The sequence below is a fragment of the Arachis stenosperma genome, chromosome 7, assembly GCF_014773155.1.
Source record: "Arachis stenosperma cultivar V10309 chromosome 7, arast.V10309.gnm1.PFL2, whole genome shotgun sequence".
Lineage (NCBI taxonomy): Eukaryota > Viridiplantae > Streptophyta > Magnoliopsida > Fabales > Fabaceae > Arachis > Arachis stenosperma.
This window is the reverse complement of record NC_080383.1, coordinates 80,228,019-80,253,256: the sequence shown is the minus strand read 5'-3', so window position 1 is coordinate 80,253,256 and position 25,238 is coordinate 80,228,019. Positions and strand designations below refer to the sequence as shown.

The 25,238-nt window shown below is 36.1% G+C and overlaps 2 protein-coding genes and 1 non-coding gene across 3 annotated transcripts; 1 reads left to right on the top strand and 2 right to left on the bottom strand.

Annotated features, from left to right (window-relative positions):
* Positions 1-7,168: 7,168 nt before the first annotated feature.
* Positions 7,169-10,541, bottom strand: LOC130939983 (9-beta-pimara-7,15-diene oxidase-like). The gene is made up of 9 exons (XM_057868044.1): positions 10,339-10,541; positions 10,182-10,245; positions 9,280-9,451; positions 9,041-9,162; positions 8,686-8,768; positions 8,227-8,352; positions 8,074-8,138; positions 7,841-7,908; positions 7,169-7,231 (listed from the first exon to the last, which is right to left on the bottom strand). Exons 1-9 carry the CDS (start codon positions 10,539-10,541, stop codon positions 7,169-7,171), a joined length of 966 nt encoding a protein of 321 aa, XP_057724027.1.
* A 3,923-nt stretch (positions 10,542-14,464) lies between these two features.
* Positions 14,465-15,782, bottom strand: LOC130939981 (uncharacterized). The gene is made up of 3 exons (XM_057868043.1): positions 15,615-15,782; positions 15,281-15,442; positions 14,465-14,845 (listed from the first exon to the last, which is right to left on the bottom strand). Exons 1-3 carry the CDS (start codon positions 15,780-15,782, stop codon positions 14,465-14,467), a joined length of 711 nt encoding a protein of 236 aa, XP_057724026.1.
* Positions 15,783-24,840: 9,058 nt separating this feature from the next.
* Positions 24,841-24,944, top strand: LOC130942421 (small nucleolar RNA R71). Its single transcript, XR_009070991.1, has one exon. It is a non-coding gene; the product is annotated as a small nucleolar RNA R71 (small nucleolar RNA).
* Positions 24,945-25,238: the final 294 nt, after the last annotated feature.

The window sequence follows — 25,238 nt, the reverse complement described above, 5'->3', positions numbered from 1 at the left end:
ATTGAATATATCAAAATTGAGACTAAATTTTCTCCGTGAAGAGCCTTGAAAACTGATTCTTCTTATAGCAGAAGCCTGAATTCGCTAGTTATTGCATCAAATTATTCTTCATTGAAGACATGATACTTTCCTTCCTTTAGACAGTAGTACATTTTTTTGTATTTTCTTCAAATCTTACTCTTGATAGTTGATTATTTCCAAAGATAATCAAATCAGTGCTTTATTACTTACACTAGCTGTTGTTGTCCAATCTCTCTATAATTGTCATGATTATGTTCCTTTTTTATTTGGTAGCAGCAATTATTTTACTCATTGATGATTGATTCTTTCTAAATATAATCAAATCAGCATACATTTTAATGCCAATCCTAAAAATTTATAGCACAAACAATCACACCATAAATTAAAATTAATTCTTATTCAATCAACCAAATATTTGTCATTACAATACATAATAAAATCTGTTTTAGACTCAACAAATTAAAGATTAAATTATTTGATCAAAAACTTTTTTGGAACTGATTTAGAATATTAATATAATTATAATTAGAATAATTTCTTAAATTAGTCCCAATAATTTTAAAGAGCAGACACTTTAGTCTCCAAGAAAATTTAATACGCAATGTAATCTCCAATATTTATCTTTGTCAAACAACACAATATCTAGCCATATTCCTCCATTACTCACCAATATCAATTGTTGACATAGCACATTAACTCACGTCGCCATTAAGCGTCCATGCGTAGTGAGATATTCAGATCAATCCCTGATTCAAAAACAAAATGGTTAGATTAGTCCTTGTAGATATTTCAAGAATGAGATGAACAAACCACTTCCTATAACTGTTTTAAAAATGACGTCGTATATTGCTCTCCTCTGTGACTCTGTCTTACAGTCAAATTAGCTCCCTAACCTTATCCAATATTTCAAATACAGTAGGCCCTTCATGATTCTTGTACATCACCATGCATAGTCAGACTTTGTAAAAAATATAGATATATTTCTAGCAATCAGTGTTTATTGTATGATATGACTCAACACAATGAACACAATATAATGGAAAGAGAGGATAAGAAAGATTTATGTGAAGAGTTCTGGGTTATTTTACCAAGATAAATATCAGAGATTAATTTTGTATTAATTTTTTTTTATCTAAAATGTCAACTTTTTAAAACTCCATGAAGTAATTTGAAAAAATTATTCTAATAATTAATCTCTCTTTTGTTGAATTAGTAAAATCATAATTTTAAAAAAATAACTGCTCGTTCTTGAATATTAGAGAATTGCTAAGTGAGGGTTTAGTCTGAAAGGTGGGAATAATATCTACCATAGTTATTAAATTTGAACTGAATTGGTCGGTTTGACTAAAAAATCGATAAACTAAATTTTAAACCGATCTAGATTAACATTCTAACTAAACAAACAAATAAATCGGTCAAATTCAAAAAATTTAGTTAAACTCGGTCTAAATCCAGGACCGAATTAGACCAGTTGACCCGCTGATGTCAACAAGATGTAAAAGAGTCTCACAACCACTAGACCAAGTTTACTTTTTGTAATGTATGGTGTCTTTTTATAAATATGTTACTAATTTTTTTGACATACATAATTAATAATTTTATGTATTAACATTTAGTCATGCAAATTTAAGATATTTTTTAACATTTTATTATAATAAATAGTGTTTATATTAATTTAATATATTTTTATTTTATATTTATTCTTTTTTAAATTAATTATTTTTAATTATATAATTATTAAAATAAACATTAAACATTTTTAAATATTTATAAATTAAAAAAAGATAAGCAAAAAATTTTTATTAATCATAATATATTTTTTATTGATAATTATATGACATCTATTAATATTAATATTTTTCAACATATATTTGAATAATATAATAGATATTAATTAATTAGTGAATTAGAAAATAAGTTAATTTGATACAATTATTTAATTATAACCAAATCAACCAATTTACCTTGTAACTCACCGGTTAAATCAGTGATTTAGTGATCCAATAATCTGGTCAAATTGATTACGGTTCGGTTTTAATAACTATCACATTAACATCTGGTCTGATTCATGGATCTCCTCGAAAGCAGCATCAAAGTTGGGCTGGCAAGGATTTATTGCTCTCCAACCAGAGAATTATGATTTTTTTTCTATTTTAAGTGATTTTGTAAACAGTAATCTCATACGGCATACCCATACAAGAGAAGATCTTATCACACTATAGCCAGAACGAAATGCCCTGCCTACAAGATTAAGGGATTATCCTTGAAGACCCTCTCTGCTGTCTCTGTGAGCATGAAACGGAAGACACTACCCACCTAATAAATAAAAAAGCCATGCATGCAGCAGCGAATGTTCTTTGTATTCCTAGCTGCTTTCTTACACCCAGATATTGTAAATTTTGTAATAGTTTTGCATATTTTTTTGGCAAAAGTAAAGCAGCCTTGAGTTAGAAGTAGAGGAGTATAATATGAGTAATAGTCTTAGATTACAGGAAATTGTAAGCAAATTAGACCTTTGATTGTTTAATGAATTTGTTTGGATCTAATATTTTTAGAGGACTGTTAGAGATCAGTCATTTTTGTGATTTGTAGCCATCAAGTAGCTATCGATGATGTTTTTAATAGTGTGAGATTTCATCTAATAATGTGAGATTACTTACTTTTTTTATGGTTACATACTAGTCAGAATTTAATAAAGTTGCTGGCCTCCTAAATTTTTCCATATTGATAACTCAAACGACGACGACGATATTAATAATAATAATTAATATTTCTCTTTTATTGAATCAGCTAGAATTCTAGTAAAAGAAAAATAATAAACAGGGCATTGAATTAGGAGTTAATTTACTTTTACTTATAATAAAAAAAAAATGATTAGCATGCCCCTTCAATTGAATTAGTAAGAAATATAACTGAAAGATGAACAAATTGTTGAAGCTGTTGTTACTAATTCAATAATTTCATTTTTAATTATAATTCAAAATAATTATTGTCAATATTTTAATTTATTGAATTAGTGAGAATTACAACTAAAAGGTAAACAAATTAGTCAAGTTGTTACTAACTCAATAATTTTTATTTTTTAATTATAATAAAAAATAATTAATATGCTTCTTTTATTGAACTTGTAAGAATTATAGTTAGAAAAAGAGTAAGCAAATTACTGAAATTGTTTTAATTAATTAATTCCATATCGTCACTCGTCATAAAAACTTCTTTAAAATGCTTGGAGCTATCAACAATAAAATGCCAATATGGTTGGAGCTTTTTGTTAGTGTTGCAAGTGTGAGGAGTGTTGAAGTTAGTCCCACATCTAAGAAAGCAGGGAAGAGTGAGGAGTTTATAAGATGAGAGACCCATTAACTTGACACCTTAAGGTTTTGAGTTGGATGTGACGTCATCTCATCTTATGTTCTCTCACTTGATTCCTCCCCGAATCTCCCCGATTGTTGAGAGCTCCCCACGGTTGGCCCAACAAAGTGGTATCAGAGCCGATGGTTTAATCGGTCTGGTGGTTTTAAGGAGTATTCAAGGTGAAGCATCGAAAGTCTTCCCGGCAAAGGTGGTTCGGGCGGCGTGTCCCGCGGTGTTTTGCGGCGGTGTGATGGACGAATACTTATGGTGGTGGAGGAGCTAGAGGGGAGTTGATGCTTGATGTGAAGGCTCACACTTGAGGGGGAGATTGTTAGTGTTGCAAGTGTGAGGAGTGTTGAAGTTAGTCCCACATCTAAGAAAGCATGGAAGAGTGAGGAGTTTATAAGATGAGAGACCCATTAACTTGACACCTTAAGGTTTTGAGTTGGATGTGGCGTCATCTCATCTTATGTTCTCTCACTTGATTCCTCCCCGAATCTCCCCGATTGTTGAGAGCTCCCCACGGTTGGCCCAACACTTTTAAGGAGAAGGCTTCAAACCAGAGCCTCCAACTTAAAGGCGTTGTTGGATGTGGAGCCTTCACCTTGTAGGTTCGAGTTTCTTTTTATTTAAATAAAAGTTTTTTATTTTCAATTTAAAATTATTATAAAAAGAATTATATTTTTTTGCATTATTTCTCAATTTTCGCAAGCAATTCAATTTCACAGTTTAAGCTGACGAAATTAAGAAAACACCCAATTTGGCATATACTCATTGCGAAATTGAGGAATAACATGTTTTTATCACATTTTCTCCGTCAACAGCAAATTGAGGAAGAACATTTGCATAACGGTAGTTTCAAAATATTTAAATGTAATGGAAACAAACTTTAATTTTGAGGTTCATGTTTCTTTCAAATAGCATCTTTGGGGCAGATGACATGGATAACAAGCGAAACCAAATTCACTAAGTGAAGTTGGCACCCGAGCATCAATGTGATTTGTGTAGGCAAGTTCGTCACACAATCGTCAGGATACTATAAAATCTTCAAACGATGACGCGATCAGTGAAGAGGAGGCTAATGTTTACAAGAATCTGCAATGAGACGGACGAGTTGGTCATACAAGCTAAGGTGTCGGTATACTGCAGGAACAGGCAGCCATCTGATCACAATATTTGGACTACTTATGAAATTCATAGATACTACACAAAAATCTAATTCCTTTTACAATAATATAAAATGGAAAATTAATAATTTATTAATTGAAAGGAAAAAAAACCTGTAGGTTCCTCTTAGGTGACAGAAACTGTAAATTTGAAAGTAAAAAATTTCAGTAAATAGTTTTACAAAGTGTAGCAATTATATCGCAAATCCAAATTTTTTTTTGATAAAATGACCTATATTATTGGATACAGGCATTATTTTGTTCGCGGGGAATATCACCTGCCAAAATAGTTTTAATGGAAGAAAATATGAAATTGATTAGTGATTTTTTCAAATCTATTCTATTATATAAAAATTGGATTTTTATATAATTAGGATCAGTTATATCAATTAGCATTATTTAGCATATCTAAATATTTATTATAGGATATTACGTCTTTATTATTTCGATTCTCTTATCACCTATAAATACCCTTCTATATTGTATCATTCTACACAATTTGAATGCTCACAAACATTTTTTCTATTGCTCCATCTCTCCTTTCTAACATGGCTGGTATCAAAGCCATGATATCCTCCTTGAGGAGGATAAGTTGATTTTCTTCTTGTGAAATCACCATACCTTTCAAACTTTTCTTACATGCCTTTTTTTTTCTTTTCTTTTGTCAATGTTTTGATACTTTTCTAACTTCACCGATTAGCCTATCCACTACTTACTTTTTCTTATGGAGAAACCATATATTTTTCGTTTCTTCCGATAGTTTGTCATCACTTCGCACTTTGTTACTTTTCAACAATTTTCGGTAAGTTTGCCATCTTTTCAGTAGTTTTTCGGCAGTTGGCCACTCTTGCGGCAGTTCCGTCTGTGTTCTCTTCCGAAAATTTCGTCTGCGTTTTCTTATGGCAATTTCGTCTGCGCTTCCTTGTGGCAGTTCCGTCTGCGCTTCTGACAGTTCCGTTTGTGCTTCCTTTTTGGTAGTTCCGTCTGCACCCGTTCTATCAATTTATGTATTTTTTTTATTTAGTTGTTTCAAATAAGTTTCAAACTCAAGTTGTCATTTGAGTTTGAGAAGGTATGTTAGAGTATAATTAGGATCAATTAGATCAATTAGCGTTATCACTACAAGAAACACCATTAAAATCGACGGCAAAATCAACGGTGGATGAAGTCGCTATAACGCTTGTCGATTTTTCAAAATCTTAATAAAATCGACGGCTTATTAGGCCGTCGATATTCATTAAAATCGACAATCCTCCCGTCTATAATATGAGTTTGGGAATTTTCCCTGCTTAATAAAATCGACAGTTGCTTAATAAAATCGACAGTTTCGCCGTCGATATTATTATACAAAATTGACACATTTTTCGTTGATATTTGATTCAATAAAATCGACAGAAGAACCGTCGATATTATTATACAGAATCAACACCGTTTCCGTCGATATTTGATTCAATAAAATCGACAAAAGAGCCGTCAATTTAATTATTAAAATACCGACAAGTTCATCGTCTATATTTTGTTTTAGTTTGTCTATTTTAAATTTAAAAAGCGACAACTTTACCGTCGATTTTAATAGCCACATTTTTTTAATTATTTTTTCTATTTGAAAAATAATAGACAATTAATGCAAATAAAATTTTATATATCAAAATAAAATTTATACAAAATATTAGATAACAAGACAAATAAACTTTTAAATATAATTTATACTAAATATTAGATAATGAGTTTACAAACTTAATCAAAATAATAAATAATCCTCTAACATAAAAACTCAAGACAAGATAAATAACTAAACTCGAACTTATATTCATTTAAATTACAATCCACTAATAATACAAAATATTCAAAGCAATATTTGCTAATTCCGTTGGAACTTCCATTCCTATAAGGAACAAAATAAACATTTGTCATGTCTGATCTTGATAATGGAAATTCATGATATGATAATTGTTACATCATCACTAGTTCTTACTTGTTTTTTGGATTTCTTGAGCCACGAGAAGAAGAAAATCAGCATTGGCTTCCTCAACTAAACCTTCACCTACTGTGGAACTGAATGCCACTCTTGCCTCTATTAAAATATTAAATATTGTAGTTCAGCAATAGTTGAATGCACTAAAGATAAAAAATGATTAGGAATTTTGCGTATAATGCCACTATCAGCCTGTCCTGTCAGAAATGATAAATAGACGATTTCTCACAAAATTGCAATCATGCTTCCAAAAATATTTAAAGAACTCTGGAAGCAACAAAAGGTCAAAAGCTAACTTCTGCTATATTGACATTGCTACTACCACTAACCAAATATTTAGGGAACTACCTTTACCTAAGTCACTAATATGGAAAAAAATAGTTAGAAAAATGACCCCTAAGAAAATCTTAGTCCACCTCAAATTAAAATTTAGAAGTTCCTTCATTGTCACTTTTACCTTTAACTAAGTGACTAAAATTGAAAATATCTTTCAATGAGTTCATCGCACCAAAAAGGCCACAAGCGTTAATAAGTTGCTCAAGCAGAAGTTTGTATTTTGGGCACCCCATAATGTCTAGGACCCTAACAGTGGTTCACAGGAAAGGAAAGGTAGACTAAAGGCAAAAAATGTTATGAATGCAGGACGCTTACCTTAAGTTGTTAATCTCTTTTCCTCAACCAAAACTTGGTGCCCTTCAATCAGAATAGGTGATGCCTGACATTGCCAATGAAAAGTGTTAACTCACAAATCCACATTCAAAAACAATTATATTGTCCAAGGATATGTGACGCCATATAGAAGAGTTTGATTTAACAAATACAAACAACTCTACATAAATAACTCAGCTTGGAAACAGTTTATACACAATGCATCTTAAACAAGACAAATGGAGAAACTTCTAACGGATCTTCTATTTAACAACCACAACAAAAACCATCTCCCAAGATAAATCAAGAACGACAGCATCAACCAAGGAAAACTTTTGAATCAGAAAGTCAATTCACTGACTGAAGAACCAAATAAGCCAGAGCTTCAATATTAACAGACATACTCAACATAGACAATAACAAGCTTAGGAAATGAATACCAGCCAAGCTCATTAGGAGATATATAAAAAATAAAATGTCAAAGCAACTAGATAAGAAGTTGCAAGAGTGACATGACACTATGCATATGTTCTTTCTTGAGGACAAAGCGAATAATTTTTATACAAGAGATCCAAGTAAATATAATACCCAAACTCCAGTGTTAGAGATGTGTAACTTCCATGGTTGACATTTAATCAAACATTGTTAAATATCACAACAAACAAAACAAACTTACTGGTGGGGCTCCAACTGCCCTTTGAAAGTTGAACCGTCTAACAAGCATGGCAAATGCTACTATGGTCTACCATAAGTACCATAAGATCATGCAAGTGAAAAATTATCATTATTATGTGAGGAATAGCAAATCATGTCTCATATAATCATAGGGTTTAGACTTTACGTCTCGAATCTCCTATAAAAAGGACAGTCCGGTGAACAAACAAAAATAAATTAAGTGCAGATAAAATATATTTGAAGCAAACAAATCACCAATACATTTCCGCGGTCCTCCCCCAAATGGAAGATACCTGAAAGAGAGAATAGCAATATTACTTGCATGAAAATAAAGTACAGAATAGAACAACAAAAATAAATTAAGTGCAGATAAAATATATTTGAGGTTTTTGATTTGTCTCATTGGGGTTAGGTCCATCTACTGGCCATCTTTCTGGTTGAAACTTATCAGCATCATCCCATAGGTTTGGACTACGATGCAGGTTCCAGACAGATATAAAGATATCTTCACCTCTGCAAGTAATTGATGGCATAAAATCATTACATTTCAGAAAAGAATACTCTAAGTTGGCCGAAACAAAAATGATCGATATTCATCCCTTAAGGTTACATCTCCATTGTTTCAGAAATTACTGTGATTTCACATGTGAAGTAGTAGGTGTATAGCGCAATGTGAATTCAGCCATGAAATTTTTCTATATAGGGAGGTAAGTGTGTTTTCTGTAACAGGGTAGTTTTCTTGATAGCAGAAAAGCAAGATATAAGTTAATGAAATCTTAGACTGGTTACTGTAATTTACCAGCGAAAAAGACTTACTAAACTAGACAAAGAATCCATTAGCATTACCTTTTTATAGGATACTCGCCGAGCATATCATTCTCAAGAGAGCGACGGATCAACACTGGTGGTTGAGGGTAAAGCCTCATTGACTGAATATTGAATATATTTCAATAAGTTTAATAATTATAGAAAAATCAGCTCTAATACTATAGCAAGTCTTGGGTATTATATTTACTTGGGTATTATAGTAAATAATTTTTATATCTGATTTTTTTTTACCTCAAGTGCACTTTGGGCAGCACTTGCTACTTCAAACTCCACAAAGCCAAAGCGAAATTCCCTGTTCATCCATATGCATATAGATGTTAGCTAGAAGCTGATAATAAGAACTCAGAAATCTTTGAATGAAAATGCATTATACCTTTTGTGATCTAACTTGGATACCACCATTCTTAATAAGTCCAAACTTCTTTAACACACTCTCCAGGAGGGAAGGTGTAGTGTTGGGTGATAGCCCTTTCACATGAATAGAATAACCCTCAGCTGTCATAAAGGAAGGAGCCATGTTAGCAATATCAGTGCGATAAACATAGTGAGAATAAACAAAGACATGAGACAGAAAAATATGAACCAAAGAGTAGAGTTAGACGGGCACTCGACCTTCAGCTTCTTGAATGTTTGCAATTTTTTCAGTATTTGTCTCGAAACCATTTGCTTCTGAACGACTGGGTGGCGGAGATAGAGTACCTTGTTGCTCTTGGCTCTTGGTGAATGTAGTCACAGAGGTTGCTGCTGTAGAAGATGGTTTTTCACTCTTCCTCATCACCTTAACCTTGAAAGATGTACTAGTTAGATAGACATAGTAATTAACGAGAAATTATTACTCATCTAGGGAAGAGAGCAAGCAAATTTTAACATCACATTCTCTATAAAACTGCCATTATTTAAGAAAATAGAATTCCAAATGTGATTCAGCAATCTGGTAGCAACAAGAGGGTGTATTATCATAGCCATACTCAACAATGAGCTTCTGAAGTTGCCATACTCCTCTCAGAGCCATCACACAAAAATTGGAATGAACACAGCTGAGATTATCAGAGCTTAGTCCTAGTGTGTCTCTCTCTGTGCGAGGGATGGATATTCTAAAAAGTGAAAATAGCCAACTTAGAGGGAGCTTGTGATTGACTATCAATATTGGAATCTGGAGAATTATCAACCAAATTATTACAAGATGCAATACTAATTTTAAGTTAATTGTTGAAATGAGAGGCAACAATCAACATACAAGTAATGATTCACGCACCAATTATTTAGTAGCATTTCTAGCTAAAAGTAAGTAGTAACATATAATTGTGCCAAAAACTCAAATTATAAGACGAGCAATATGATCATAGCAAATAAATTAAATAACAAGCGCAAGAAGAATTGATTATGCTAAACTAGGTTTCAGTAATATTGATGCGATTGTTGTTAACAAACGCAAATTCAGAATTTCACTATGAAAATAGCAGATACAAAATTGAAAAAATAAATATAATTATCAGAGGGAGGGAGGAACTTACAAGAAGCTGCAACAACGACGGGATTATAGCGACGGCAACCGGCAAAGATGTTACAATGACGAATCTGTGGAAGAAGAAGAACTTACATGCAGATTCACAAATCACAATGTGACAGAGTGATAGAGAGAGAGAGCGCGAGAGAGAGAGAGGAACTTACATGAAGAAGATGGCGCAGCGGTGGAGAAGAAGAAGAAGAATCACAATGCGACAGGATGATAGAGAGAGAGCGCGAAGAGAGAGGAACTTACAGGAAAAGGATGGCGCAGTGGCAAGCTCGAAGAAGAAGAAGCTCTGCTCTCCGGCGGCTCTCTGCCTCTCTCCGTGACCGTGACTCCGTCTCTGGCCTCTACTCTCGGGCATTGGAGAAGAAGAAGCAGCTTCACTGAGATTTTGGAGTTAACTTTTGGGGTTAATTAGTGTAGGTTCTAAATCTCTTAAAGTTTGGGATTAATTTTGGAGAAATTCAGTGATAGAGTGGTCGCGGGAAGTAAACGCGGGGATGATGTTTTGTTGATAAAAATCGACAGTGGTGTTGTGGATTTAAATTAAAATAAAAATCAACACTTTAGCCGTATGCTTTATTTAATAAATTTACACCGTCCCCCAACTTTTAAAAAAAAATCTCAATCGTCTAAATTTTTTGGTAGTAAATCTGTTGATATTATAATTATTAAAATAGATAATTAATCCGTCGATTTTAAAGAAAAAAAAATTTATCCACCATTTCCGTCGATAGTATGACGATAAAAAGAAAGAGGCTAAAAAGTTGCTAACATAATAGACGACATGCTCATCGATTTTAATATTTTATTTTTAATAATTTTTTTTATTTTATCGACGACAAGCCATCGAAAATTATTGACGGAAAATCTGGATGTCGATTTTTAGCGTCGATAATTACACTATTTTTGTAGTGTATTTAACATATCTGAATATTTATTATACGATATTACGTCTTTATTATTTCGATTCTCTTAGTACCTATAAATCCTCTTTTATATTGTATCCAAGGTTGCGAGAATCGGACCGGTCAATAAACCGGTGAGGTCACTGGTTCAATGGTTCACTAGTTCGACCGAGATTCAACCGGTTTAATTAAATATTAAATAAAATTATTAAAAAACCTAAAAATAATTTTAAATATATAAAATCAAGGCTTAGCCTTGAAGTATACTACAGTATCACTAGTGATTGACACAATAGTAAATACTAAATACTGCTAGCTTTCCTTTTTGGCATTACAAGGGTGTGGCTACTTTTCTCTGCCAAATATGTTTACAGAAAGCATTCAAGTCTTATACAGATACAAAGATACTCAGCAATAAAAGTTTCATGGATAATGTTCTTCTCAAGATCATTGAACAATTTAGCCACTGCTTTGTTATCACCTTACCAATTGATTTCGGAGTATTATTGTTCCAAAGCTTCAAACTTTTTATACTTTGTGATTGTTCCATCTATAACAATCAGAAAATCAAAGACAAGAAGCAATAAGAACAAAGTGGCAAGAAAGTAGAAGCAAACAATGGATGAATCATGAATTACCCCTATACTCGTCACTGAATCAAACAGAAGCAACAAAACCCTATTTCTAAACAGATTCATGAAGCAGCAAAATTGAAGCAGCAAAAAGTAAAAATATTCTCAAATCCACAACTATTGGCTATTGATTACAAACACACACAGTAACAAGAAACAACTCTATAAATATTAATAAGCACACATAAACACATAGAGAAAAGAAGGATGACAAATTCCCCAGCTGCCTTCAACGCCCCAGCCTCAATTTGCTTGCAATGATCATCATTCAATCCCAAGTCACCAATAAACGCAACATAATAGAAAGCCAAAAACAGATTAAAGATTCTTCAAACAGAAACCAAAATCATGTAATCCAGATAAACATGAAGCAGCAACTCAAAATCATGTAATCCAGATAAACATCAAGCAGCAACCAAAATCATGTAATCCAGCATGAACAAATAGGAACAGAAACATGAACAGAAAAATCAATTTATAAACATGTTCTGAACTTCTGATGAACACAACTAACAAAATATGAACAGATGAACACAGACTTAACAAATCATGAACAGAAAAATCAAAAAATTATAAAATCAAGCACAGAGTAGGCGACGATTAAATAGGAGCCGAGGTGGAAGGCTGAGTATTACCGGCGACGACGGTGGAGGTGGAGAGCTCGGCGATGACGGTGGAGGAGAGGAGTTCCGCGACGGCGATGGAGGAGAGGAGCTCCGCGACGGCGAAGAGGGGTTGTAGGACGGCGAAGAGGGGCTGTGGGATGCGGTGGCGATGGCGGTGGGATGCAGTGGCGGTGGTGGTAGCTATTAGGGTTCCTGAGAGGGTGAGAGGGTGAGAGTTGAGACTGAGATACTGAGATAGTGAGATGAGGATTGGGACCGAATTAGCCATTAGGGTTCGTGGCTTCTGCGTAGCCCTTTTCTTTTTTTTTTTTCTTCAAAACGATGTCGTTTTGAAGTTTAATATGCAAACCAATAAACCGTAAAAAAATCGGCCGGTTCTCCCGGTTCACCGGTTAACCGCCAGTTCGACCGGTTTTTTCACCGATTTTCTGCCAGACGATTTCTGACCTTACCCGGACCGGTTAGGTGATCGGTTCCCGATTTTTTCGGTTGAATCGGCCAGTCCGGTTCGGTTTTCAGAACCATGATTGTATCATTCTACACAAGTTGAATACACAAAGCCTTTTCTCTACTGCTCTCTCTCTTACCTTTTCTAATAATAATAAATACAATTTAATTTATTTAGAAGTTCATTGTTTTATAATCTTTTATAAACATGACAGAATAAATTTGTAAAAATAATCTTTTTATCACTTTGAATATTTTAACTCTTTTTTTCTCTTTATGTGTAATTTTATTTTGCGTAAAACTTTGTTTATTTAATAATGAAATATACTCATGTTAATTCTATCATATAATAGTTTGTTTTTCTCCTATGTATTTTGATTTGTATAGTTACTATTGATCTTGCTGTTTTCGTTTTATTGAATTGTTCTTTATTGTTTTTATAACTTGATAATTTAAATAAAAAAACAAAAAAAGAAAAAGAACGATGGCCAAAGGTGGAGGCTAGAAGCCTAAAGTAGTAACATCATTCCTTAACATTATTATTATTAGTATGAATTTTATTATTTCTTTTCTAACATTCTTTAATATGAGCTTCATTTCTTTTTCTTTATTATTGTTAATAATTTTATCATTTTCTTCTCTTATTATAAATCTCCTTACAATAATTCTTTGATAGAATATTCTTTTGGTCCAATAGATTTTTTCGCTATCTTTTTGTCAAAAATAATTTATATTAGAAAAAATAAAAGATAGAAATTAAATTCTAAAATTCAAATATAAATAAGATGTGCAAAGGGTAACTATTGAATTCATTTGGTAGATTTAAACTCTTTGTATTATCATTATTGAAAATTTCAAAAACTATTATGAAATTCTAGATATTTTTTTATCTTATTGTTTTTAAATTATATATTATACCGTATTCCGTATATTTGAAGAGTTTCATTTTTTTGAAATAAGTTTGACATTATAAACTTTTTTGGATACAAAGGGATAATGAAGTTGAAGTGAGTAACAAAATTGATAGATACAAATTTTTAGAATTTCTAGCACAATTAATAAATTTTTAGTTTCAAATAAATTTTTACTCTATCTTTTATCTTTTATTTGATTTTTTTATTTTTTCTTGATTTTCTTAATTAATTATGATTGTAATAATTCATCACAAATATATACAATTAAGATTTTGGCCCTAATCTATTTGATCTTCTCAGTGGTCTCTGCTACCAAATCCAGCCCCAATGCACTTGCTTCACCGGCGTCATACCAACATAGTGGAGACTAGCACTTATATCCATACAAAACCTCATACGGAGCCATTCCAATGCTCGCATGAAAGCTGTTGTTGTACGCAAACTCCACCAATGGCATGTAATGGTCCCGAATTCCCAGTCAATCTAAAACACATGCCCTTAGCATATCCTCCAACGTCCAAATAGTCCTTTCCGATTGGCCATCCGTTTGCGGATGATACGCCGTGCTGAGACATAGTTTCGTACCGAATGCTCTTTGGAAAGATTCCCAGAACCTCGAAATGAATTGGAGATTATGGTCCAATACTATGCTTGATGACACCCCGTGCAACCTCACCACCTCTTTAATATACAACCTCACTAACTCCTCCAACGAGTAGTTCATCTGTATCGGCAAAAAGTGAGCGAACTTAGTCAATCAATCCACGATCACCCAATCCACATCAAAACTTGCTCTAGTCCTTGGTAATCCCGACACGAAGTCCATCGCAATTCCTTTCCACTTCCACTGAGAAATCTCAAGTGGCTGTAGCATTCCCGACGGTCTTGGGTGCGCTATCTTCGCCTTTTGACATGTCAGACACTTAGATACAAGTGTAGCTACATCACCCTTTATCCCAAGCCACCAAAACATCTTCAAATTGTAATACATTTTCGTACTTCCTGCATGAATAGAGAATCCGCTGTTATGTGCCTCCTTCAAGATATCTTGCCGCAAATTTCCAACATTCGGCACATAAATCCTACCCTTGTACCCCCATATTCCATCTTTGTCCCATGAAACTCCCCCATCGGTTTCCTTTCTCAATTGCAGGCAACACCTTATGTAACTTTTGATCGTCTTGTTGAGCTTTTAAAATTTCATCCTAGATGTCACTAGAGATCTGGAGTTGGTTCAGGCATACGCTCCCATTAAATTCTCTAACACTTAGTCTCAAATCCCCAAACTTACTCACCAACTCCTCTTCCTTAATTATCATCCAAGCGATAGTCAATGACTTCTTGCTCAAGGCATCCGCTATAACATAAGTCTTCCCGGGGTGATAACTTAACTCAAAGTCATAATCTTTCAGTAGCTCCTTTGACGCATATTGAGCTCCTTCTGATCAAAGATATACTTGAGACTCTTGTGATCAGAAAAGACTCTAAACCTCACTCCGTACATGTAGTGCCTCTAAATCTTCAACGCAAACATGACCACTGCCAATTCCAAGTCATGAGTTGGTTAATTCACCTCATGTGGTCTTAGCTTACGCAAAGCATAAGCTACCACATTCCGGTGTTGCATTAACACACAACCCAAGCCTTTCAACGATGTGTCACAGTAAACTTCAAATGGTTCACGTGGTTCAGGTAGAATTAACACTAGCGTTGAAGTCAACTTCTCTTTCAATCTCTAAAAACTTTACTCACACTCAGACGTCCACACAAATAGTGTCTCTTTCCTTGTTAACTTAGTCATCGGTAGTGCGATTTGTGAAAATTCGTGAAAGAACCTTCAGTAATACCGGCTAACCTTAAGAAGCTTCTAATGTCAGTTACTAATGTCGGTCTCTCCCATTCCATACTGCCTCAACCTTTGATGGGTCCACTGCTATCCCTCCTTTACACACCACGTGACCTAAAAACTTCACCTCTTCCTTCCAGAACTCACACTTAGACAATTTTGCATACAATTTCTGCTCCTTCAGAATTTGCAACACAATCCTCAGGTGCTCTTCATGCTCTTCTCCCATCTTTGAGTAAATCAAAATGTCGTCTATGAAACCACCACAAACTTATCCAAAAAGGGACGAAATACTCTGTTCATTTAATCCATGAACACAGCAGGTGCATTCGGCAACCTAAAGGACATCATCGCGTATTCATAGTAACAATAACGTGTTCTAAACGCAGTTTTTGGGATATCATCCTCCTTCACCTTAATCTAATGTTAACCAGATCTTAAATCAATCTTCAAAAACACTCCAATTCCTTACAACTGATCCATTAAGTCATCTATCCCCGGCAACGGGTACTTCACAGTTACTTTGTTCAACTGTTGGTAATCCATGTAGAGTCACATTCCTCCATCTTTTTTTTTTCACCAATAAAACTGGCACTCCCCATGGAGATACACTCGATCGAATAAACTTCTTGTTTAGAAGCTCTTCAAACTGAATTTTAAGCTCTGCCAACTCTATCGGAGCCATTATGTATGGTACAATTGACACTGGTCCGGCTCCTAACACCAAGTCTATCATAAATTCAATCTCCCTTTGAGGTGGGAATTCGGAGATATCTTCAGAAAATACTTTTGAAAAATCTCTAACTACCAGAATTTGATCTAACTTTGATTTATCACCTAACGTATTTGCAATCAAAAGTATATAATACTGACACTCTTTGCCACTACAGTTCACCATTACAGAGTTCAGGTAATAACCCTCAGCTACTACTGCTCCTCTTTCTCTTTCTGACATAAAGCAAATCGATCGTTCAAAATAATCCAACAATACTCAGTTCTTAGACAACCAGTCAAATCCCAAAATCATCTCCAACTCAACCATCGGCAAACAGATTAAATCATGAATGAAATTTCTATCCTCAATCTGGAAATATATTTGCCTACAACCTGATCTAGTCACAACTATTTAATACGAGGTATGCACATGCAAATCGAAAGCTAATTCCGACATTCTCAATCCTGGTTCCTCAACCTTATCAAATACAATGAATGAATGCGAAGCTCCAGTATCATACAATAAAACTAATGTCTTGTCACCAAATAAACATTTAGCTCTCATCAAATGATCCGCTTTAGCAGCATCACTGGCGTTCACAGCAAATAATCGTCCTTGGGGTTGGTTCTAACCCGCATTCAGATTCCTCCCACGAGGGCAATCCCTTGACATGTGTCCAGGCAATCCTCGCATGGTGGTAATGATCATAAGTGGGTCTCCTAATGCTTCCCTGACTTTCAGGGTGTAGAGGTGCATATCCATCCCTCTTGAAATTCTGACTCCTCGACTGAAAGTACTTTCAATGCCCACAGTTGTTGTTTCCTTCTCTAGTATCTCTTGCTAGTAACACTTTCTTTGTACAATCTTTAACCATTTGGGCCTTGTTCACCAACTCGAAAAATACCTGAATCTCCAAAAGAGCTGATGCGTGGAAAGCAGATTCTAACACAAAACTCACCGGCAAGCATACCGGGTCACATCAAGTAGTAATAACTCACATGAGTTAGGTCGATCTCACAGGGATTGATGGATTGAGCAATTTTAGTTAGGTGGTTGATTTAGTCAAATAAACAAGTGATAATTTGAGTGAATCATGACCAATAGAAGATAAATTGCATGAAAATAAAAGGGAGAAGGGAATTTGAAAAAATCTAAAGGTGCAGAAGAAATAAAAGAGTTGAATCTTAAAGTGCAAGTAATGTAAATGACTGAAGCTTAGATTACAAGAAATGTAAATAGCTGAAGCTTAGAGTGCAAGAAATGTAAATTGCTTGAATAGTAAAGGGATGTGGGAGTTGGGATTCAAAATTCAACAAGAGAATGTAAAGAGCAATTAATCAGAGAAGTAGAAGATCAAATAAGTTGCAGAAAATCTAAACAGAAAGGTAAAATTGCTTGAAGAACAAAACAGAAAGTAAACTTAGCTCAATTGTGGAATCTAAAAGAGAAATTGAAGATCTCAGGGGATCAATGAGACTAGCAGGTAGATCTAGATCTCAATTCCTTCCTTGATCAAACAGAAAATAAATTGCAGAAGAAATGTAGATGAAAGCAATAAGTGAAAGCTGGATCAAATTCTTCAAATCTCAGAATTATGCAGAAAAAGAACAAAGAGAAATTTCAGATCAAGAATTGAAACAGAATTCCTTCAATCTCAATCCAAAATTCAAAAACAAAAGAATGAAGTTGCAGAAGCAAAAATAAAAAGAAAGAGAACTCAGATCTTAATCCCAATCCCCAAATTCAAAGTGAAAACTCTCATGAAAACTCAAATTGAGCTAAGAGTCTAAAAGAAAGTAAAAAAAAAGTCCTCTACAAATCAAACTAACTCCTATTTATACACTTTCTATTTTGATCTTCAGACTTTGGAGTGGTGGTGGACGAAATTGTGATTCAAATTCTTGTATCATTTGTGATCAATGTTCTAATTATGGCTCTGGTGGAATTCACAACTCCGTTCAACTAACCAGCAAGTGTACTGGGTCGTCCAAGTAATAACCTTACGTGAGTAAGGGTCGAATCCACAGAGATTGTTGGTATGAAGCAAGCTATGGTCACCTTGCAAATCTCAGTTAGGCAGATTAAATCTGTTTATGGTGAGTTCGAATATTAATAATAAAATAAATAATAAAAGGATAGAAATACTTATGCAGATTCATTGGTAGGAATTTCAGATAAGCGGAATGGAGGTGCTGTAGAGCTCTCGGACGCCTGCCTTCCTATTGCTTCAATTCAATCCTGAGTTTACTCCTTTCCATGGCAAGCCTTGTATAGGGGTTCACTATCAGCTGTGGCTACTTTCATTCCTCTCGGGGAAATAACCTGCACGGCTGTCACTCGCACAGCTAACCAGTCTGGAGGCATCACCCATGGTTGATAGCTACATCCCATCCTCGCAGTGAAAGCTAATGCACGCACTCTGTCACAGTACGGCCAATCACCGGTTGGTTCCCGCTCCTACTGGAATAGAATCCCTCTTTTGCGTTTGTCACTAACGCCCAGCAGGTTAAAGTTTGAAGCACGTCACAGTCATTCATGAACGGAATCCTACTCAGAATACCACAGACAAGGTGAGACCTTCCGGATTCCCAGGATCCTACTCGGAACACCACAGACAAGGTTGGACTTTCCGGATCCAGATGAATGCCGCCATCCATCTAGCTTATACCACGAAGATTCTGTTGGGGAATCTAAGAGATACACATTCAAGCTTGTGTTGCATGTAGAACGTAAGTGGTTGTCAATCACGCGCGCTCATAAGTGAGAATGATGATGAGAGTTATTAGCTCATCACATTCATCATATTCTTGGGTACGAATGAATATCTTGGAATAATAATAAAAGAGGAATTGAATAAAAGAAAATAGAACTTCATTAATCTCTGAGGTACAGCAGAGCTCCACACCCTTAATCTATAGTGTGCAGAAACTCCACCGTTGAAAATACATAAGCAAGAGGTTCAGGCATGGCCGAATGGCCAGCCCCCTAAACGTGATCACAGGATAGAAAATACCATCCAGGATGTCTAATACAATAGTAAGAGTCCTATATATACTAGACTAGCTACTAGGGTTTACATGAGTAAGTAATTGATGCATAAATCCACTTCCGGGGCCCACTTGGTGTATGCTTGGGCTGAGCTTGATCTATCCACGAGATGAGGCTTCTCTTGGAGTTGAATTTCGAGTTATGATGTGCTTTGGGCGTTCAACTCCGGATTATGACGTCTTTCTGGCGTTTAACTCCAGAAAGGAGTGTGTACTTGGCGTTCAACGCCAAGTTGCGTCGTCATTCTTCGAATAAAGTATGGACTATTATATATTTCTGGAAAGCCCTGGATGTCTACTTTCCAACGCCGTTGAGAGCGCGCCATTTAGAGTTCTGTAGCTCCAGAAAATCCATTTCGAGTGCAGGGAGGTCAGAATCCAACAGCATCAGCAGTCCTTTTGTCAGCCTTTTTCAGAGTTTTGCTCAAATCCCTCAATTTCAGTCAGAATTTACCTGAAATCACAGAAAAACACACAAACTCATAGTAAAGTCCAGAAATGTGAATTTAACATAAAAACTAATGAAAACATCCCTAAAAGTAGCTCAAACTTACTAAAAACTATATAAAACAATGCCAAAAAGCGTATAAATTATCCGCTCATCACAACACCAAACTTAAATTGTTGCTTGTCCCCAAGCAACTGAAAATCAATAGGATAAAAAGAAGAGAATATACTATAAAGTCCAAAATATCAATGAATATTAATTTAATTACATGAGCGGGACTTGTAGCTTTTTGCTTCTGAACAGTTTTGGCATCTCACTTTTTCCTTTGAAGTTCAGAGTGATTGGCATCTTTAGGAACTTAGAATTTCAGATAGTGTTATTGACTTTCCTAGTTAAGCATGTTGATTCTTGAACACAGCTACTTTTGAGTCTTGGCCGTGGCCCTAAGCACTTTGTCTTCCAGTATTACCACCGGATACACAAATGCCACAGACACATAACTGGGTGAACCTTTTCAGATTGTGACTCAGCTTTGCTAGAGTCCCCAGTTAGTGGTGTCCAGAGCTCTTAAGCACACTCTTTTGCCTTGGATCACGACTTTAACCACTCAGTCTCAAGCTTTTCACTTGGACCTTCATGACACAAGCACATGGTTAGGGACAGCTTGGTTTAGCCGCTTAGGCCTGGATTTAATTTCCTTGGGCCCTCCTATCCATTGATGCTCAAAGCCTTGGATCCTTTTTACCCTTGCCTTTTGGTTTTAAGGGCTATTGGCTTTTTCTATTGCTCCTTCTTTTTCTATATACTCTTTTTAGATCTCTTCTTTTTTTTTTTTTCACTGCTTTTTCTTGCTTCAAGAATCAATTCCATGAATTTTTCAGATCATCAATAACATCTCTCTTTGTTCATCATTCTTTCAAGAACCAACAATTTTAACACTCATAAACAACAAGATCCAAAGACATATGCACTGTTCATTCATTCATTCAGAAAACAAAAGCATTGTCACCACATCAAAATTAAACTAAATTCAATAATAATTTCGAAAATTATGTACTTCTTGTTCTTTTGAATTAAAACATTTTTCTTTTAAGAGAGGTGAAGGACTAATGGATTTTATTCATAGCTTTAAGGCATGGTTACATACTAATGATCATGAAATAAAGACACAAAACATAGATAAACATAATAATTAAAAATCGAAAACAGAAAGAAATAAAGAACAAGGAATGAATCCACCTCTAGTGGCGTCTTCTTCTTGAAGGACCAATGATGTTCTTCAACTCTTCTATGTCCCTTCCTTGCCTTTGTTGCTCCTCCCTCATTGCTCTTTGATCTTCTCTTATTTCTTGAAGAGTGAGGGCGTGTTCATGGTGTTCCACCCTTAGTTGTTCCACATTATGGCTCAAATCTTCCAAGGAGGTGCTAAGTTGCTCCCAATAGTTGTTGGGAGGAAAGTGCATTTGAGGCATTTGTTGATGGTGAACCTCCTCTTGTTCTCCTTGAGGGCCGTGAGGAACTTCCCTTGTTTGCTCCATCCTTTTCTTGGTGATGGGCTTGTCTTCTTCTATGGAGGCATCTCCATCTATGATAACTCCGGCTGAATAACATAGATGGCATATGAGGTGAGGGAATGCTAGCCGTGCCATGTATGAAGGCTTGTCAGCTATTTTGTAGAGTTCATTGGCTATGACTTCATGAACCTCTACTTCTTCACCAATCATGATGCTATGAACCATGATGGCCCGATCCACAGTAACTTCAGATCGGTTGCTTGTGGGGATGATGGATCTTTGAATGAACTCCAACCATCCTCTAGCTACAGGCTTGAGGTCCAGTCTTCTTAGTTGGACTGGCTTGCCTTTGGAGTCAACTCTCCATTGGGCGCCTTCCACACAAATGTCCCTAAGGACTTGGTCCAACCTTTGATCAAAGTTGACCCTTCTAGTGTAGGGGTGTTCATCACCTTGCATCATAGGCAAATAAAACGCCAACCTTACATTCTCCGGACTAAAATCCAAGTATTTCCCCCTAACCATGGTGATATAGTTTTTCGGACTTGGGTTCATACCTTGGTTATGGTTTCTAGTGATCCATGCATTGGCATAGAACTCTTGAACCATTAAAATTCCAACTTGTTGTATGGGGTTGGCTATGACTTCCCAACCTCTTCTTTGAATTTCAAGTCGGATTTCCGGATACTCATTCTTCTTGAGTTTGAAAGGGACCTCATGGATCACTTTCTTCTTTGCCACAACATCATAGAAGTGGTCTTGGTGGCTCTTGGAGATGAATCTCTCCTTCTCCCATGACTCGGAAGTGGAAGCTTTTGCCTTCCCTTTTTCTTTTCTTGAGGAAACTCCGGCCTTGGGTGCCATTGATGGTGAATGAAAAATAAAAAGCTTAGGCTTTTTACCACACCAAACTTAAAATTTGCTTGTCCCCAAGCAAAAAGAAAAGAAGAGTAGAAGAGGAAGAAGAAAATATGGAGAGAGGGAGAAGAGAGGGTTCGGTTATGTGGGAGAATGTGGGTTTGTGTTGTGTGAAAATGTAAAAGAAAAGAAGGGTATTTATAGGGAGGGGGGAGGGTATAGGTTCGGCCATGTTGGGTGGGAAAGGGTGGGAAATTGAATTTGAAAGTAGTGGGGGTAGGTGGGGTGTATGGGGAAGAGGGGTTGATGTGAATGGTGAATGGGGAAGTTGGGAAGAGGAGTTGAGGTGATTGGTGAAGGGTGTTGGGAAGTGTGACATTGAGAATGAGATTTGGATTAGGAAAGTGTGAATAGGATTAAAAGAAATGTGGTAGGTGGGGATCCTGTGGGGTCCACAGATCCTGTAGTGGGGATCCTGTGGGGTCCACAGATCCTGAGGTGAAAACAAATACCATTCCTTCACCATATAGGCATGTAACATGCTTTGATGTATCATCCTGGCGTTCAAACGCCCATTGATGCTAGTTCTGGGCGTTAAACGCCCATGTTATGCACGTTTCTGGCGTTGAACGCCAGTTTCATGCTTGTTTCTGGCGTTCAGCGCCAGATTGTCCTCTGTGTGCGCATCCTGGCGTTAAACGCCAGGTTGTTGCTTGTTTTGGGCGTTCAACGCCAGAAAGATGCTCTGTTCTGGCGTTGAACGCCAGAAAGATGCTCCTTCTGGGCGTTGAACGCCAGCCTGTGCGCCTCCAGGGTGAAAAATTTTTTTTCTTCTGTTTTTGACTCTGTTTTTAATTTTTTGATTTTTTCGTGACTCCTCATGATCATGTACCTAATAAAACACAAAAATAACAAAGAAACAAAATAAAATAAAATTAGATAAATAAAATTGGGTTGCCTCCCAACAAGCGCTTCTTTAATGTCAATAGCTTGACAGTGGTTCTCATGGAACCACAAGGTGATCAGGTCAATTTAAGTGTGGTATTCCCAACACCAAACTTAGAGTTTGGATATGGGGTTTGAACACCAAACTTAGAGTTTGGTTGTGGCCTCTCAACACCAAACTTAGAGTTTGACTGTGGAGGCTTTTCTTGACTCTGAACTGAGAGGAGCTCTTCATGCTTACTCTCTTTTGTCATAGAGCGATGGCCATGTGCTTGAAACACAAGGTAGTCCCCATTCAATTGAAGGACTAACTCACCTCTGTTGACATCTATCACAGCTCCTGCTGTGGCTAGGAAAGGTCGTCCTAGGATGATGCATTCATCATCTTCCTTCCTAGTATCTAGGATTATGAAATCAGTAGGGATGTAAAGGCCTTCAACCTTTACTAGCACGTCCTCTACTAATCCATAAGCTTGTCTTATGGACTTATCTGCCAATTGTAATGAGAACAAGGCAGGTTGTACCTCAATGATCCCCATCTTCTCCATTACAGAGAGTGGCATAAGATTTATCCCTGACCCCAGGTCACATAGAGCTTTTTCAAGCTCATGGTGCCAATGGTACAAGGTATTAAGAACTTGCCAGGATCTTGTTTCTTTTGAGGTAGAGTTTTCTGAATCCAAGTATCTAGTTCACTAATGAGCAAGGGAGGTTTATTTTCCCAAGTCTCATTACCAAACAGTTTGGCATTCAGCTTCATGATAGCTCCTAAATATAGAGCAGCTTGCTCTCCAATCACGTCTTCATCCTCTTCAGAGGATGAATATTCTTCAGAGCTCATGAATGGCAGAAGGAGATTTAATGGGATCTCTATGGTCTCTAGATGAGCCTCAGATTCCTCTGGATCCTTAATAGGAAACTCCTTCATGCTTGAAGGACGTCCCAGGAGGTCTTTCTCCTTAGGATTTCGTCCTCCTCCTCCCTAGTGCATTCGGTCACTTTGATTAAATCAATGGCCTTGCACTCTCCTTTTGGATTCTCTTCTGTATTGCTTGGGAGAATACTGGGAGGAGTTTCAATAACTTTCTTACTCAGCTGGCCCACTTGTGCTTCCAGATTTCTAATGGAAGATCTGGTTTCATTCATGAAACTGAAAGTGGCCTTTGACAGATCAGAGACTATGTTGGCTAAATTAGAACTGTTTTGTTCAGAGTTCTCTGTCTGTTGCTGAGAAGATGATGGATATGGCTTACTATTATTCAGCCTTGCACGTCCACCATTGTTAAAACCTTGATGGGGTTTTTGTTGATCCTTCCAGGAGAAATTTGGATGATTTCTCCATGATGAGTTAGGTGTTTCCATAAGGTTCACCTAAGTAATTAACTTCTGCCATGGCAGGGTTTTCAGGATCATAAGCTTCTTCAGAAGCTACCTCTCTAGTACTATTGGATGCATGTTGCAATCCATTCAGATTCTGAGAGATCATGTTGACCTGTTGAGTCAACACTTTGTTCTGAGCCAATATGGCATTCAGGGCATCAATTTCAAGAACTCCTTTCTTCTGAGGTACCCCAGTGTTCACGGAATTCCTCTCAGAGGTGTACATGAACTGGTTGTTTGCAACCATGTCAATGAGTTCTTGAGCCTCTTCAGGCGTTTTCTTCAGGTGAATAGATCCACCTGCAGAGTGGTCCAATGACATTTTCGAAAATTCAGAGAGACCGTAATAGAATATATCTAATATGGTCCATTCAGAAAACATGTCAGATGGACATCTCTTGGTCAACTGCTTGTATCTTTCCCAAGCTTCATAGAGGGATTCACCATCTTTTTGTTTGAAGGTTTGAACATCCACTCTCAGCTTGCTCAGCTTTTGAGGAGGAAAGAACTTGTCCAAGAATGCAGTGACAAGCTTATCCCATGAGTCCAGGCTATCCTTGGGTTGTGAATCCAACCATACTCTAGCTCTGTCTCTTACAGCAAAAGGGAAAAGCAAGAGTCTGTAGACTTCAGGATTAACTCCATTTGTCTTTACAGTGTCACAGATCTGCAAGAACTCAGTTAAAAACTGATAGGGATCTTCAGATGGAAGTCCATAAAACTTGCAGTTTTGTTGCATTAATGCAACTAGTTGAGGCTTAAGCTCAAAGTTATTGGC

Bases quoted from the DNA above. Each gene is read 5' to 3' on its own strand.
- LOC130939981 (XM_057868043.1), bottom strand. From the start codon at position 15,782: ATGGGAGAAGAGCATGAAGAGCACCTGAGGATTGTGTTGCAAATTCTG. The intron at 15,443-15,614 runs GTATGGAATGGG...TAAAGTTTTTAG, and splicing joins ACCCATCAAAGGTTGAGGCA to AGATTGAAAGAGAAGTTGAC. The intron at 14,846-15,280 runs GTGAATTAACCA...CAATTGAGAAAG, and splicing joins GTAAGCTAAGACCACATGAG to GAAACCGATGGGGGAGTTTC.
- LOC130939983 (XM_057868044.1), bottom strand. From the start codon at position 10,541: ATGCCCGAGAGTAGAGGCCAGAGACGGAGTCACGGTCACGGAGAGAGG. The intron at 9,163-9,279 runs GTCGAGTGCCCG...CCTTTATGACAG, and splicing joins AAACATTCAAGAAGCTGAAG to CTGAGGGTTATTCTATTCAT. The intron at 7,232-7,840 runs GTAAGTTTGTTT...TGGCAATGTCAG, and splicing joins GGGCAGTTGGAGCCCCACCA to GCATCACCTATTCTGATTGA.